We start from the raw sequence: 17995 nt of genomic DNA, 5'->3' as shown, positions 1-17995 counted from the left end.
CAAATTAATGCTCCTGGCTGTATCTTGCTCCAAGTTGCTAGGAATCTCCACAAAATGAATAATATCATCGAGTCACCCCTCTACTGTTCCCAAACCAAGGCTTTGAACAAACAACCCTAGTTCCTATGCATTTGATTTTTTTTCTCCAGATATCTCACCATGATACCTTCACTTCAAAAGCATCTGTGACTCTGGAGTGTAAGAGCCAGTGAGATTGACCTGGGTAATTCAGCATTATTTTTGATCAAAGTATTCATTGTTTAATAGGAAAAGTATGATCCTTGAAAAATGGAGGACTATATACAGTAAAATCCCCTGATATGGGGATTGATAAAATGCTGTATATGCGAGTTTTCCGGTTGCTTGAGAATCATTCCTAAAATGCCTAACTAATACACCAGCAGTCAGAATAAACAGTTTAAAATACAAAAGATAGTACAAAATGTAAAGCAATTTGAAAAAAAAAATCAGTATTGTAGTCCTTAGTTAAGTAAAGTTCACTTTAATCAGGTAATTCCTGTTAATTACAACATGTAAATTTAAATTCGAACCTCGATCATTGTCGCTGTAACAGTGTTGCGCTAACCATGCCCCCATTGTAATTAACACCCGTCCCCCAGGTTACACATAAAGCCTTACTAATATACATAACGCTAATAAAGATAAAGACTCTTACTAGGCAGGGAGAGGAAGACACTTTTGGAGAGTCTGCCCAGCGGTGAGCGGCATCGGCCAGCTCTTCATCCTGGGCACTGCCTTTTCATTCAAACACAACTTTATTGAAATTTTGTTTCAATAAACTTTGCTGTGGGCAGGCCACAACCAGGGAGCTCCACTAACTGAATGTTTGCTCCCATCTTCACCAAGGAGTCGTGTGTTGCTTCGGAGAACATTTACTGACATTTTCAAGCTTTTATTTATTTTTTAAAAAATTTATTTATTTCCTTGATTTTTTGCCATTTGTTTGGTTTGCTGGTTGCTTAAATTCCAGATACCAGGCATTTTACAGTAATTCAGTGTGAACTTGCCATTTTCTTTCTTCCAAGCATTTCATGAAGCTTATTTCTATTCACTGCAGTGAGAAGCCCAACAGAGAGATGATCCATATCATCCACCTCATTAATACGCAGCCTACGCTGCTGTACTATATATAAAAAGTAATGCGCACCATTTTCTTCCTTTGAAGAAAATGCAAATAACACTCACGACTCTTTGATGCAGACGTTGCATTTCCATATTCTGTTTACGCCTTCAGTACCACATTCCTTGCACACCAGGTGGTTACACTGTTTGCACACACGCCCACTCTTGACAAAGCGGCCGAGGCTCTCCTGGCACCGTGCACAAGTCTTGTCACCGTAGTCCAGGCTGCCACGCTTGGCTCCCTTACGCCGAATTTCCAACAGTTCATTCTTTAACTTCCTTTACAAAGAGAAGCAAATCAAAAGTGTGATTATGGGATCATGCAGCCCAAACCTAACTGTCACCTTCAAAAGAAAAAAAGATTCCACTGACAGATGACATCAATTACTTTATGAACTATTATTCTGGACATCATCACACAAACCCAACTGCACCACTTTAAATAAAATGTATTCTTTTGCTGTGGATGTTCCTCACAACGCTGCACTCGCTGTTTACCCCTGTAGTGCTCAACGTGTAGTCCAGATTTCTGATCTCTCTAAGACCTTTTGATCTTCCAGTGCAACAAGATGTCATAAAGGGGAAATACTGCTGAGTTACACATTCCATGCTGCAAAATTATGTGCTAAGAGATGGACTAAAGTTGGGTGCAGCCAATGCAAAACCTTTCGGGGAAAGGCCTGCAGACTAGGGTTCCACTCTCTCTCTAGACATTGAGGGGCTGGGTCTGATGTGGAAGCCTGTTAAACAACTGAAGTTTGGCCCTGGTGTGATGTATGTGTAAAACCAATAGCTTACATAAAAAGCTATGCAATGTGTTTTTTTTTTGTATATACCAAATATGTGTGTGTGTGTGTGTGTGTGTGTGTGTGTGTGTGTGTGTGTGTGTGTGTGTGTGTGTGTGTGTACACATAGACCATTCCACACGTGCGCTAACACACATTCACATTGGCTACCCCAGCTGTAAGTTTAGCACTCATACATGGGAAGCGAAGGACAGCAGCACCCCCTTCAAAGGATTAGCTTGCAATTTCAACAAAGGGAGCAGACAGAAACAGAGAGGAACAGCTTGGAGGCTCCTGTTGATGAATTATAAAAGGACCTGACAGCATCTGCGATCGGAACATTCCCAAAGCTCACCCAATTTGACAGCAAATCACAAAAATATGTTAGATCTAAAAAAAAAAAGACGGAATGTGAAAGGAAAATTTTAAGGTTATTTTCATGATAAACAGCCCAAAACCCAAAAGTTTTCAGGAACAAAATCTTTGTTTTCCAGTGTTATCAGTCATCCCTACATCATATGGTTCAAAACAGTTAGACAGTAGTTTTGCAGAATGTGACATCACACCAGAAGTGATTGGAAACAATTTGACAGTAGTCTTATTCCAACATTTCCTCTCTCTTCATTACCTTACTCGCTTTTCCTCCACTGTCCGCAACTGTTCATCACGGATGAGAACTTTCATGATTTCTTCCTTTTCTTTATCCGACAGGAATGAAAGATTGATCAACTCTATCTGGCTTGACATAATTCTGCAATCACCCTAAGGGTTAATGGCAGCACCAAAGGCAACAACCTCTTCCTTATGAAGTGAGGCCACAGATGGAAATGTCAGAATGTTCAATCCTGAAACAGAGTTAAACAGAGAATTATTTTTAAAAAGATGAACAATATCAAAATTTGTAAACAATGCCTGGATTCACTCACCACAATGGTTTCTGCATTAAGTGTTTAACTCATGGGGCTGCCCAATCTTTGTGTTTGGTCTCCAACTCACAAGAATGTCCACCAACTGTTGTCCAGTTTGACATCATCTTGCTGTCCATTTACTATCATCATTTCAGTTGTAGTCTTTTAAACATTCCACCATATTAGATCCTAGAAATGAACAAATGCAGAATGCCAGTAATTAATTATGCAGAAAAGGATCGGTCTCCTGTCTACTTTTGCCTGCACAATCCTCAAGATCAAAGTGACCATCTATAGCTCGAAGAAGCCATGGTTAAGATTGGAAACACAAATGTACCACAATTAATTTAAAAGATGCAAAATGAAGACAAGATCTATTACAAATCAAGGTTTCTATTTCACTACTTTTAGGCAATAACATTGTTGGACCCAGTTTATCTCACAAATATGCTTTTATTTGATAATAAGAAAATATTGTATTATTTTTCCATTCTACATTTATTTGTTAATTGTTCAAATGACTTTACATTTCCTCCTTCATATCTATATTTCTAATTCCCTTAGAAAATCAAATATTCAAAACTTGATGATTCATTATAAATGGGATAAGTCTATTTTGATTCAAAAGGCATTTTAGAGAACACAGGATTCCTCATTTCCATTTCAGTATTTACTACATCCATATATTAATCAAATGCTTCAATAGTGGAGTTTCTCTGTCACTAAATATTAACCTTGGTTCCTATTTAAATACAAAATCTTCTGGTGTCTTCTCTCCCATCTTTTACATGATGTCTTTTTGAAAATTTGGTGTCCATATTTACATATTGTAGGTACAAATTTATAAATGGCTTTCCATAAACCTCATTAACTCCTTGGAATAAATAAATAAATAAATAGAACTGGAAAAAAAAGGTTAGAATCGCGTGGAAGGTGGAGATCCCTTGGCAACCAGGTCTGCTTCTTTTTTCTTTACTAATTGTATTTTCTTTCTTCCTTTTCTATCCTTATGGGGGGGGGGGGGGAGAGGGGGTTGGTGCCAGTTTATAAAACTATCATGTAATGGAATTGATATGACGATACGATTATTATATTTTGTATTTTGACATGAAGACATGTATGGAAAATTTAAATAAAATATTCAAGGCAAAACAAAATGAAGATCAGATCAAATATAAACTACTTCTTCACTAAGGTTGCACAGATTATGGCCTTGGGCAAGCTTAAATATTGTTATGGACAGGTTCATTATCGTTAGCAATTCCATCAATAAACCAGCTCCCGAAATCAACCTTAAATCCACGTATTCCTGAATCATTTCACCAAATCTTTAACCCGAGGGGAACTTAAAAATCTGGAGTTATTTGTGCTTTATGGGAAATTGCTTTGTAGAATAGGTGCTCTGCAATTATTTTGATGCATTGTACTCTACTTTTCAGTATGCAAAATATATTTCCTGACAATTATGCCAATAACAACAAATTCCATCTATTGAGATCTTACTGAGTCATATATATATATGACTTCTACCCCCAGTTCTCAGGTGTCCAGATGCACTTTTTATCAGCAATGACATTTAAATTCAACTCTGTTTTTGCTGGCAGTGACTAGCAACCATGAAGACAGCAAGAACAATTAAAAGGTAGGGCCTTGCCTCGCCCACCAGTCTAAATACTTCAAATGTTTGGTCATGGTAAACAATCCTACATCAACAAAGCAAACTGATTAATGTATTTGAACAGGGATTCTGTGACAATGAAGATGACAGCCAGCTCTGTCTCTTACAAATATTTTATGAAAAGATGATGGTCCTGCCAGACCCGCCGTAGCAGCAGCACTGCCACTGGTCCCAACCCGCGGGGTTTAGTCCGCATGGGCTGTTGAGGGAGCCAACGGTGGTTTTATTTGAAATCCCATGACTGCAAGTCTGCGCCCAAGATGGCGGCACCTATTAATCTGCCTCCAGTGTTTGTTGAAAAATATTGTTACATTTGAGGAACTAATAGTAAGGGCTTTGCAGGCCCCATCCCACCTCCTAGAATTGGTTTTCATTTGTCTGGGCTTCTAGAATTGGATCTGTCCCAGTCAAGTCACAAAACAGCACCTAGTGAATCAGGTAGTGAAATCATTAAGCGTGAATATGCATTGTACTAAGCTCAGACTTAACTGCGCCAACACGAGTGCACAAGCTGTATGTTGCCAAGCAAAGAGTACAGGTTTTAGGAGCTAATATGCCACATGGTAAAGCAACATAAACAGCTGATTTGGACTGGACCAGAGCAGACAGAAAGGGGAAGCAACGGAGGAAAACAGCTGCATGAGACTCAAGAATAAAACACACAGAAGCAGGGGTAGGGGTAGGCAATCAGCTTACTCAACCTTGCTGAGATAATAATGTTCAAATCCTCTTCTGTCCAAAATTCTAACAAGCTCAGTGCTCAACACCCTCAAAAAATAAACCTGAGTGATCATAATCACACCGAATAGTCATCTTGCAGGCGCAGAGAGGAAAAACACAGTGTATTGTTACTGGTGAGAAAATAATAGATGGTATATAAACAGTAATGGCAACATGGTGGCCGGTGTGAATCTGGGAGGAGTAGGAAACAGAGATGCATCTTCCAGCACTCCTTTGCAGGGTCCTACTGCCTGGTCATTATGTTGACAGCCCACATAGAGGTTTAAAGCGCCTTTAGAACAGGGCCATTGTTTTTTTATATATATAATATTAGTGATCCCATGGAGATCTATGCCCAAGATGTTGGCAACTCTGCTTGGCAGCCCACACAGAGAAGGATGCAGGCTTTGGGGGAGCAGCGGACCAGCGCAAGGCACCAGAGTAGAACATCATCCCATCAAGGAGAAGCCTAGGCAAAGGCTCTAGAGGAGAAAGAGACCAAAGCAGCAGACTGAGGGGCTCAGTGCCTGAGGCTTTACACCAGGCCGTGGGCTACTGGACCTTGGGACTTGTGAGCGGCTATGACGAGTAGGGCTTCTAGCATTGGCAGCTTCGGTTTGGAAGCAGGGGCCAAGGAGGGTGACTTGGATGCCTGGAGCTCGAGTTCACCATTGGAACAGGAGGCCGTTCAGCTACGCAAGTTGGAGGAGCACATGAGGCGGCTCCATCAGAGGAGGTGGTGGGATGCAAGGACTTTGAATTGGGTCTTCTTGGTAGAGGAGCAGACTAGCGGCATCTCTTTGTGCGCCTTTACTGGCATGTGGCAGCAAATACCTCATTCAGCCGATTACTGAGAATATTCTTGGGCTCAAGTCCAAACTATAATTCCATTTCCATTTACACGTGCTACGTACCTCTAGCTTTTACTGGTTTGAAGAGCAATTTCAGCCAATTTAATCCACTCCAAATAACATCAAGATGAGGGCACTGAATACAGCAGAGACTAAAGGATCAGACCACATTCCTGTGGTATTACTAGAGGCACTTGTTCCTGAACTCTCAATGTTTTAACCAGAATGTTCCAGAACAGATAGAACTGATGGGGCAATGGGACTACTTCTGCTCCTATATCTTGTGATGTGAAATGTAACTGACAACGTAGAAAATTTTGTCCTATTCACCAAAAATGCAGAATGAATCCAATCTAGCTAATTACTACCCAAATGGCCAAACCTGAGAAAAATGATGGAAGATGTTATCCACAATGCTATCAAATGGTACTTTTTCTCAAGTGATCCACTTCCAGCAATCACTTAGCTCTGTATCTCATCAAAACCTAGCTTGAAACATGGACCAAGGAGCTGATTTCCAGAGGTGAGGTGCAAATGACAAGGACATATTTGAACAAGGACTCCTGGTAAAAGTGAAGTAAATGGGCATCGAGCAGAATACACTCCGATGGTTGAAGACATACCTCAAAGAAAGATGGGCAAAATTGTTCAAGGCCACTAATCCCTGCAGGGAAACCCTCCAGCTACTTTATCAACAACCTTCCCTCCATTGCAGAGTTAGAAGGGGAGCAGGAGATATTCACTGTTGATCGCAAATTATTCAATTTCAATTGGAACTCTTCAGCAAATGAAGTAATCTGTGCCAGTCTATACACAGAAAAACCTTGACAAGATTCCGGTCAGCGACAAGTCGCAGATCCATTAGAAAAATGTCACGCAATTATCATCTCCAACAAGAGAGATTGCAACCACCTATTCTTAACATTCAAAACTAGCGGCATCTCATAGCTCCCATAATCCACACATCCTGGGGCTCACCACTGACTAGAAGCTCAGATGAACTGCTGCAAAGACTCTTGGCTACAAGAGCATGTCAGAAGGTGGGTATTCTTTGAAATTACCATCGACGAGGGACTTCAAAAGTGCAGTGGAATGCACTCCACTTTCTTGAGCAAATGCTGCTTCAAGAAGCTCAATTCCATTCTGGTCAAATCAGCCAGCTTAATTGGTGCTTCATGTAGCATCCTAAACATTTATTAATTCATGGCTGCAATGTGAATGATCTACAAGGTGCACTGCCCAGACTTCTCTTATAGCATCTCACAAACCCGTGACCTCTACCATAAAGAAACATATGGACCACTGCCATAATTGGAACTAGCATTACCTGCTGGTTACTCTCCAAGCTACACACCAACTTGGCTTGGAAAGTTATTACCATTCCCTCATGATTGCTGGGTCTGAACCTCAAAACTGTGGAAAGAGCTTCTTCAGAAAGATTGCAGTGGTTCAAGAATGTGGGTCTTCAACATCAATGACAATTGGGGGGTGGACAATAAATGCTGGCCTCACTGCCATTGGCCACATCCTCAATAATAGAACATATACACAATATAAAACCATGTGCCATCCTCTGAGGGTGCATCAGCTTGCCACAAGTTAAATTTAAACATACAGCATGGCAATGCTCCCTTTCGGCCTACAAGTTAAATTTAAACATACAGCATGGCAATGCTCCCTTTCGACCTACAAGTTAAATTTAAACAAACAGCATGGCAATGCTCCCTTTCGGCCTACAAGTTAAATTTAAACATACAGCATGGCAATGCTCCCTTTCGGCCTACAAGTTAAATTTAAACATACAGCATGGCAATGCTCCCTTTCGGCCTACAAGTTAAATTTAAACATACAGCATGGCAATGCTCCCTTTCGACCTACAAGTTAAATTTAAACAAACAGCATGGCAATGCTCCCTTTCGGCCTACAAGTTAAATTTAAACATACAGCATGGCAATGCTCCCTTTCGGCCTACAAGTTAAATTTAAACATACAGCATGGCAATGCTCCCTTTCGGCCTACAAGCCCATGCTGCCCAATTACTCCTAATTTGACTGACAACCCCGAGCTTATTTTTGGAGGGTGGGAGGAAACTGGAGCCACGGGGAAAACCCAAGCAGACACAGAGAGAACGTTCAAATAGCTGATGCTGTAACGGTGTTACACTAACCATACCTGTCGATCTTAATTGAAAATGGAAGAGTTCTGAATGGGACAGTTTAAAAAAAAAGAGTTCAAGAATAAAATGTAACCAGAGGAGTGGGAGTTATGCATTCAGAACAGAAAAGGCTAGAAATAATCAGCAGGTCAGGTGGCACCAGCCATCTTCCCCACATTCTTTTCTTGCTTTTTGAAGACATTTCTGCACTAAATGTCAGAGGGACAATGCATTGAACTTTGGATGAGTATTCTGACAGCAAGTGACATTTTCTTCTGTGTCATTATCTGCCACTGAAGTCCACATTCTGTACTTTCCTTACTCAGCCCTGAAAGTGAACGCAGCTGTAAAATATCCACATTGCAGCATTATGAATGCAAAAAAAAAGGATTGAGTGACATCAACAACCAAAGAGACAAATTTAACTTGCACATGTTACTAAAAACCTGGGGGGGTAATGAAAGTATCCTTTGTGTGACTTAAAACAATAAATAATTGAACTGTAATTTAATTTTTTTTTTGTTTGATTGGAACCGTGATCCCCCCCCCCCAGTCATGATCCCAATTTCTTCTTTCCATAGTACGCATTGTAAAGGTTACAACTACTCTTGTTTTACCATCATGGAAAATGAAAAGAAAAAAAGTTGGTAATAACTCAAAACAGAGGGAAAGGGTGGATAGGGAAGAAAAACAAGGCAGAGACAAACTGGACATAAATGTAGAGAATTTGAATCACAATTGGCTTTAAAAAAAATCAGAAAAAATCCAAAGAATATTTCACAGCAGATGCCTGCCTGTGTTTTCCTCTGCTTTTGTTTTTGCTCCATCATTTCCTATAGTCTCCTGATTGTCATATCCTTTAATAGACTGGAGACATTTGTGCTTTTCATATCCTTTTAGCTCTCAGGATCTGCCTTGGGAATGCTGCCAAGCTTAAACATGACCTTTGTGCCTTAGTGACAAGGAATTTATTTTCTTCATTACTGGTATGTTTGGACTATAGCCTTGATCAAACATTGAGAGAAAATATTGGTAGACAGAACAAGATGGCACAAGGAATAGATCTTAGGCCCACGTGCCTGCACCCAACACGATTTCCACATTAAGCTGAAACTCTTCTGCTTGCTCTATGGCTTCTTTGACTTTCATTGGCACAACTCTGGCTGTCATGTTGAAAAATTGGAATTACAGACTCCAAAGGTGATCAAAAGCTTAGAAGCAAGCCTCGCTCTCTTATACCCGCACCAATGAAGCAGTTAAACATACCTGTGAAGCCAACACACAAACACCTGTGAAGCCAAATGTCCCAAACATTATGGTGTCCTGAAAGAAGGGGACTATGTATAAAAAGTGCTGTAATTTCTACATGGTCAAACAAAAATGTATACAAATAACTGTGAATAAAATCTGGAAATGTGCACTCTAATTACATGTGAATTGTGTGATTACAAATTTAAAAGTGTGGAGCACAGGGGCAAATAAAGGAAAAAAATGTCTTTGTCCCAAACATGGAGGGCATTGTACATATCACCCTTTTGTATGAAGAATAGGAAGTTCACCAGGTGTCCATCACAAAATGGGCAGTGCAGTTGGTGTAGCGGTCAGCGCAACACCTTTACAGTACCAGTGATCGGGACCAGAACTTGGTTTGAATTCCGCGCTGTCTGTAAGGTTTTCTCCGGGGGCTCCGGTTTCCTCCCACCCTTCAAAAAAAAAAAGTACGAGGGTGTAGGTTAATGGGGTGTAAATTGGGCGGCACAGACTCTTAAGGCTGATTTGACCTGTCACAGATCTGGATGTCTAAATTTAAAAATAAACGCTACCTCATGAATCACTGTATCCGAATAAGAGGAGGCCATTTAGCACTTAGGAAGGGCTTCAGTTGGAAGGCAGTAAATCTTTGGAAACAGAAATGGATTCATTTCTGGATATTACGGGAATGAATGGATTTGGGGGAAGTAAAGGAAAATAGAGCTAAGATGTTGAAAAAAAATCATCCAGAATCCAGACTCAAAGAAGTAAATACCCTAAAACTGCTGAAATGTATTTTGTTTGAATGTTCACTTCATAATGCACTTGGTACTCCACCCAGGGAATGTTTGTCTTGAACGCAGTCATCGGAACAGAGCACTGTACAGTTCCAGCATAATATCCTCTGACCTATTTTCTTCCGTTTTGTTGAAATAGTTCAGCACTTGGGTTATTTTGTTCTCAAGAGCACTACAGCGTTTGGACATTTTGCACACAATATCTGATCAATTATCACTGTTTCTTAACTTCTGATGTTGTTGAAAATAAAACACAAAAATCTGCAAACACCATGGCTGAAGTTAAAACACAATGCTGGAGGAACTCAGCAGGTCAAGCAGGGCGAAGCCTGCCAACATTTTTCCATACCTTGATGAAGGCCCAAAAAAAAAATCAGTTATATATTTTTACCTTTGCTATATAAAGGACACTGGTTGACCTGCTGTGTTTCTCCAGAATGTGTTTTCCTGATTTAATTGCTTGTTTTTTTTCATTGTTCCAAAGTTTTGCACGTGTTAAATTCCAGTTTCAAGCATTTAAATGATAATCAAACTCACTATGAGGATCCCAGACTGCAAACAAAAGGATTGCAAGCGGTGGGAAGATGGAGTTAAAAGTACAGAGTAGTTGTGATTTAACAGAATGGTAAAATGGACTCAAAAAAAGCTCATTCTTAAGTTCCTTATAATAGTGAACTTTTACAAGATTGTTGTCAGAACTCCGATGGCCAAGTTTCAGAAGTTCTGCAAGAAATGGTCAAGCTAGGGCTGCAGCTACTTTTCCAGGCTTTTTGCTGAAGTTTTGTCACATAACTGGCAGATTCCTGTGGTACTGCAATTTCTTTAGCATTAACTAACTGCCTCTCTCGTGAAATTTTGCCACAGGTAGGAAATTTAACTATTCCACCCATTCAACTTTCCAAATGCAGCCTATTTCCAAAAGACATCAAGGGGAATGTGGAATTCTTCACTAAATTAATATTAATTAGTATTTATAGACTACTAATATTCAGTTAATTGAAGCTACTAGTATCTGCCTTAGGTTTTTTTTTAAATAGGTATTGCTTTGGCCAACATCCAATCTGACAAGGCAAGTCAGTTACTTTTCATATCATGATGGGAAACTTGCTGCAATCCATCATTAGGAGACAATACTAGACCGAAAAAAAAGTCAAAACTCAGCAGTTTGCGGAGGGTTGCTATATGACATCAAAAACCTCAGTGGAAAGTGTGCTGACCGGCTGCATCAAGGCCTGGTAATGGGGACACCACTCCCTCAGAGCGGAGAGCCCTACAAAAGGTAGTGAACACACCCCAGTACGTCACTGGCAAAACTCTCCCAACCATCGATTAAAAACTGCATGTGAAAGGTTGCCGTTGGGAGAGCAGCAGCAGCAATCATCAAGGCCCCACACCACGCAGAGCACGCTCTGTTCTCGTTGCTGCCATCAGGAAGGAAGTATAGATGCCACAAGACTCACACCACCAGGTTCAGGAACAGGTGCTCCCCCTGCACCACCAGACTCCTCAACAACAAACTCAATCAGAGACTCATTTAAGGGCTCTTACTTTGCACATTAAAGCACTTACTCCAAAATCTCCAGATGCAAAGTCAATTGAACTCTTTGGAAAGGAAATGTATAATTTACTTGAAAATAAACAAATTAAATCTAATGAGCAAGCATTTCCAGTTCCACCCAGTACTCCAATCTCAAGTAGTTACATGACTTTAAAATAGTAATGCAGACCCTGAATTCTACAATTGCACGATTTGCTGTTCTGTACATCTTAAGGCCATCTACTAAATATCCACAGAAAGAAAGAAAAATGTTATACAATTGAGCGTCATAGAGCTCATGTGATATGCAGGTGAGGAGGATAGGGAGAAGGGGGAGAAGGGAAGAGGGAGAATCTTGTTGTTGAATGTTTGCTCTGCAATAAACAGACCACATTTTCTACTCAGTAATTACCAACCAGTTGCAACTAAAATCTTAGTAACAATACTGTAGAACATCAATTCCTTTGGCAAATAAAAGGGGTTTCAATCTTTTTCTTCCATCTGAAGGTGATGGCTGATGATGCAGTTTATTTCTAATCCGTTGGTTATCTGTACTGGGCAAAAGTCTCAACAATGAAATTAATTAGCCCAAGTGAGACTAATTTAGGAGGAGCTGCCACGCTCGTAATTTGGCAAAGTTGTCATTCCCACTTGATGACCTCTTTTTGCATCTCCGATGCTCCTCTCCTTTGTGGACACTTATTCAAACCTTTTGCCTCCCCTTAACCTTTTTATTTCCAATTGCTGTCATGAAATCAGCCACCTCGACTTTTCCACTCTTTTCACCCATTCCAGCCTCATCCATCCAAATGGATAACAGTCTCATCATATTGCACTAATCCCAACTTAATCATCAAACCTGCAGATAGCAGCAGTGCTGCTGTAGCCTGACACATTGATTTCCACCTTGCAGAGACTAGATGGCCACTCTCAGTTCAAATTTATCATCGACTGTAGGACAACTGAATGAAACAACACTCTTTGGTCCACAGTGCAAACACACATTCAGTCCCAGCACATATATTCAAACATTTAAAATAAATATTAATAATAAATAATTGAGCCTCAGAGGGTTGTTTTAACAGCTCATTAGTGATTCAGCATTCTCACTGTCCATAGGAAGAAGCTGTTCCTCAGCTGGTAGTTCTGGCTCAGATACTCTTGTATCTCTTTCTCAATGGGAATAGCTGGAAGATGCTGTGTGCAGGGTGGTTAAAGATCCTCCCTCATTTTACCAGCCCTCTTTAAACAACAATCACATGAGTGGGGAGGGAGGGGGAAGAGAGAGACACAGGTCGTCGTTGAAGCCTATTACTGTCACCCTCTTTGGTGCTGGGATGATGGTGGCTGCCTTGAAATCAGCGGGGACAAGGACTGGTGCAATGATGTGTTGAAGATCTCTCGGAAGACCTCCATCAGTTGGTCTGCATGACCCTTCATTGCCCAACCAGGTATGTTGAATGCACCTGCTGCCTTATGTGGGTTCGCCTTGGATAGGATTCTCCTCTCCTCGGTCACGGCTATGCAAGAGGCCTATTCTTCAGGGGCAGACAGAGCTTTCTTTGGTGCCAGCCTATTCTTCTTGTCAAAAGGCATGTTCAGTCCATCCGGAAAGGAATTTTTGTTATTGTTGACTCGCAAGGTTGCTATTGTTTTGATACCTTGCCTCATGCACCTCATGTGTCACACAACTGCCTATGGATCTTCTGAGTTTACCCACACTTTGCCTTCTGGATTTCACAGGAGAGTCCATCTCTGGCATCTCCTTGTATCTACCACTAGATCGTGGTCCCACCAACAAAAACCAGACCCCTGACTCCCACATTCTCACAGATCTCATCACATCAGGAGGCCTCCACTTGGCAGGTGCCAACTTGATAGTGCCCCAACCCTGTTTTTTCTACTTCTATCTCTGACCTGACAAGACTGTTCTAATTGGCACATTGTTTCTGCCTGCTCTTGCCACACTGAAATTATCTCCTCATACCTTGACTCTTTATTTCCTCTTCTCCAATCCCTTTTCACCTCTGTCTGGGAGACTTTGTCAAAATGTCCAATGTCCAATTCCTTGGCTCCCACTGCCTATTTCTCACTATGGATATTCAATCTTTATACATCTCCATCCTGCACCAGGAAGGTTTTACAACCCTCCACTTCTTTCTGCTACAAAGATTCAACCAGTTTCCCACCACTAACATTCTCATCCACCTGGCAGAACTTATCTTTGGAGATCTTTGGATCCTCTCATTTCCTACAAATCAAAAGGTGTAGCCATGGGCACTGTCAGGAATCCCTGCTATGCCTGTCTTTTTGTTGGCTGTGTGAAACAGTCCTTGTTCCAAATCTTCACTGATACCACTCACCAACACTTTTTGTTACATTAGTGATTCATTGGTGCTGCTTCTTGCAACTGTTTGGAACTCATTAATTTCATCTTTTTCAGGCCCACTCACCCATTCACTTGAACGTTTCTCCCCCTGCTCCATAGCAGGAGACAAACTCTGAACTGATATTTTCAATAAACCCACCTCTCCCACAGAACCTAGTCTGCACCCTTCCCAACCTCTCTCTCTCTCACATGGATACCATCCCTCTCTCCCAGTTTCTCCAACTCTGCATATCTGCTCTGAGTTGAGGTTATTCCTTCCAGGATATTTTAAAGGTGGCTTTCCCTTTTACTGTTGTTGATGGGACCCTCTCTCGCATTTTTCCCCATTTCCCAGACCTCTTTTGACCCCTTCCCATATAGAACAGAGATGGAGACCCTCAGTCCTTATCTGTCACCCTTCTATATCTGCCAGCAGAAATGGGACCCGTCAATAGCCACATCTTCCTGTCCTTGACATGTTCACCCCTTCTGCCTTTCCCTCCCCACCCCCCCCCACCACCCCCATTCTGATCCCTGGCACCTTCCTCTGACCACCATAGGAGATACAACACTAGTTCCTACACTTCCTCCATTACCACCATTCAGGGACCTAAAAAGCTCTTCAGATGAAGTAAAAAGTCACATACACCTCTTCCAATCTTGCCTACTGCATTCAATGTTCCCAATGAGACCAACTAAGTAACAGGACTGCAGACCACCTGCACTCTATGCTCTATGTTCTTCCCAAACACCCAGCCACACACCATTATAATTCCCTTTTCTAATTCCACACTGATTTGTCCATCCTCAGTTTTCTCCACTGCCAGGGTGAGGGCCAATGGAAACTAGATGAACAACATTCAGGTAGTCCAATGGTTATAAACCTTGAATTTTCAGGCAACTCTTGCGTCCTGTGTACCTTGCTCTCTCCTTCTGATTCAACTCCAGTCCTCCCATTCCTACTCCTCCAGCCATCCATCACCCACTTTTGTTCCCCTCTCTCCCCTAGCGCATGGTGCTTTCTGAATTAAATATCTCGAGGTTTATGCATTTCTTAGTATCAATGCACGCTGGTCAAGCTGTTGAAAATCTTATTCCTAAATAACATCCTGTGCCATCACAAATAAGACATACAGCACGGTAACAGGCCTTTTCAGCCCACGAGTCCGTGCCAACCAATTTACACCCAATTAACCTACAGCTCAGTATGTTTTGAACGGTGGGAGGAAAATGGAGCTCCCCGGGGAAAACCCACGCAGACATGGGGAGAGCATACAAACTCCTTACAGCGTGAGATTCAAACCTTGATTCCGATCACTGGTGCTATAAAGATGTTGCACTAACTGCAACGACAACCAAGCCGCCCAAAGCCTATGGCCCCTGGTATTCCAAGGTGGTCTCTCATCCAAGTACTGACCAGGTTTGAGTCTGCTTAGCTTCTGGGATCAGACAAGATGGGGTGTTTTCAAGGCTAGTATGGCCAGCCAACTAAATAAAGGAATAACTGGAAATAAATAAAACTTCTGTAATTTTTAAAATTCTACCCATTTCTATAGACACATTATGGACTTTGGAGCTCAGATATATTTTCTGTGTCATTTCTTCCACGTATAATCCAAGCAAAAAGTAATAATGAGCTTCCTGATGGTGATGGGATGTTCATTGTGTGACATTTGAAAGGCAAGTCCAGGCTTGACTTCATTGCACACCCTTAGAGCAAGTGGTTATCAGGTGAAAACATCTCTTGCAGCAATGAAAACAAATGTATGTCAGCTCAGCCAAAATCAGCAATATCAGTCTGAGCCCATAACCCATTACTGCAATAGGCATTAAGCTTGCCTTAAGAGTGAAAACCACCTTGCCCTTTTAGCCTGCTTTGCCTTTTATCAAGATCACGGCAGGTCTGCCATCTCAGAGTTATTTTCCCCCTCCGGCCTCTCTCTTGATTCTCTTAATTTTGAGAAATCTATCAATCTATTTTTTTATATATAAACGCAACAAATAAGTGTCCACAACATTCTGGGGTGGAAATTTCCAGAGATTTTTCACCCTCTGAGTGAAAAATTTTCTTCTCAACTGACAATTCCGAACAGCTTACTTCTTTTTCTGAGACTGTGACCCCTGATTCTGGGCTCCTCAGCCAGTCAAAACACCCTCCCTGTCTAGCCAGTCGAAACGCCCTCCCTGTCTAGCCAGTCGAAACGCCCTCCCTGTCTAGCCAGTCGAAACGCCATCCCTGTCTAGCCAGTCGAAACGCCCTCCCTGTCTAGCCAGTCGAAACGCCCTCCCTGTCTAGCCAGTCGAAACGCCCTCCCTGTCTAGCCAGTCGAAACGCCCTCCCTGTCTAGCCAGTCGAAACGCCCTCCCTGTCTAGCCAGTCGAAACGCCCTCCCTGTCTAGCCAGTCGAAACGCCCTCCCTGTCTAGCCAGTCGAAACGCCCTCCCTGTCTAGCCAGTCGAAACGCCCTCCCTGTCTAGCCAGTCGAAACGCCCTCCCTGTCTAGCCAGTCGAAACGCCCTCCCTGTCTAGCCAGTCGAAACGCCCTCCCTGTCTAGCCAGTCGAAACGCCCTCCCTGTCTAGCCAGTCGAAACGCCCTCCCTGTCTAGCCAGTCGAAACGCCCTCCCTGTCTAGCCAGTCGAAACGCCCTCCCTGTCTAGCCAGTCGAAACGCCCTCCCTGTCTAGCCAGTCGAAACGCCCTCCCTGTCTAGCCAGTCGAAACGCCCTCCCTGTCTAGCCAGTCGAAACGCCCTCCCTGTCTAGCCAGTCGAAACGCCCTCCCTGTCTAGCCAGTCGAAACGCCCTCCCTGTCTAGCCAGTCGAAACGCCCTCCCTGTCTAGCCAGTCGAAACGCCCTCCCTGTCTAGCCAGTCGAAACGCCCTCCCTGTCTAGCCAGTCGAAACGCCCTCCCTGTCTAGCCAGTCGAAACACCCTCCCTGTCTAGCCAGTCGAAACGCCCTCCCTGTCTAGCCAGTCGAAACGCCCTCCCTGTCTAGCCAGTCGAAACGCCCTCCCTGTCTAGCCAGTCGAAACGCCCTCCCTGTCTAGCCAGTCGAAACGCCCTCCCTGTCTAGCCAGTCGAAACGCCCTCCCTGTCTAGCCAGTCGAAACGCCCTCCCTGTCTAGCCAGTCGAAACGCCCTCCCTGTCTAGCCAGTCGAAACGCCCTCCCTGTCTAGCCAGTCGAAACGCCCTCCCTGTCTAGCCAGTCGAAACGCCCTCCCTGTCTAGCCAGTCGAAACGCCCTCCCTGTCTAGCCAGTCGAAACGCCCTCCCTGTCTAGCCAGTCGAAACGCCCTCCCTGTCTAGCCAGTCGAAACGCCCTCCCTGTCTAGCCAGTCGAAACGCCCTCCCTGTCTAGCCAGTCGAAACGCCCTCCCTGTCTAGCCAGTCGAAACGCCCTCCCTGTCTAGCCAGTCGAAACGCCCTCCCTGTCTAGCCAGTCGAAACGCCCTCCCTGTCTAGCCAGTCGAAACGCCCTCCCTGTCTAGCCAGTCGAAACGCCCTCCCTGTCTAGCCAGTCGAAACGCCCTCCCTGTCTAGCCAGTCGAAACGCCCTCCCTGTCTAGCCAGTCGAAACGCCCTCCCTGTCTAGCCAGTCGAAACGCCCTCCCTGTCTAGCCAGTCGAAACGCCCTCCCTGTCTAGCCAGTCGAAACGCCCTCCCTGTCTAGCCAGTCGAAACACCCTCCCTGTCTAGCCAGTCGAAACACCCTCCCTGTCTAGCCAGTCGAAACACCCTCCCTGTCCAGCCACTCAAGTCCTTGAAGAATTAGATCTCGTCTTACTCCTCTAAACTTTA

General features: G+C 43.1%; 1 protein-coding gene across 1 annotated transcript in view; it reads right to left on the bottom strand.

Moving 5' to 3' along the window:
- The window catches only part of sytl4 (synaptotagmin-like 4), a 68106-nt gene that overhangs the window by 35752 nt on the left and 14359 nt on the right, over nucleotides 1–17995 (bottom strand). The window contains exons 2-4 of the mRNA XM_069893344.1: nucleotides 2855–3025; nucleotides 2557–2773; nucleotides 1207–1422 (exon numbers count right to left, since the gene is read on the bottom strand). Of these exons, the coding sequence (XP_069749445.1) occupies nucleotides 1207–1422; nucleotides 2557–2675 (335 nt within the window). The 5' untranslated portion in view covers nucleotides 2676–2773; nucleotides 2855–3025. The remainder of the gene's footprint in view (nucleotides 1–1206; nucleotides 1423–2556; nucleotides 2774–2854; nucleotides 3026–17995) is intronic.

The sequence above is a fragment of the Narcine bancroftii genome, chromosome 8 (assembly GCF_036971445.1).
Source record: "Narcine bancroftii isolate sNarBan1 chromosome 8, sNarBan1.hap1, whole genome shotgun sequence".
NCBI classification, from domain to species: domain Eukaryota; kingdom Metazoa; phylum Chordata; class Chondrichthyes; order Torpediniformes; family Narcinidae; genus Narcine; species Narcine bancroftii.
This window is presented reverse-complemented; position numbering and strand designations above follow the sequence as displayed.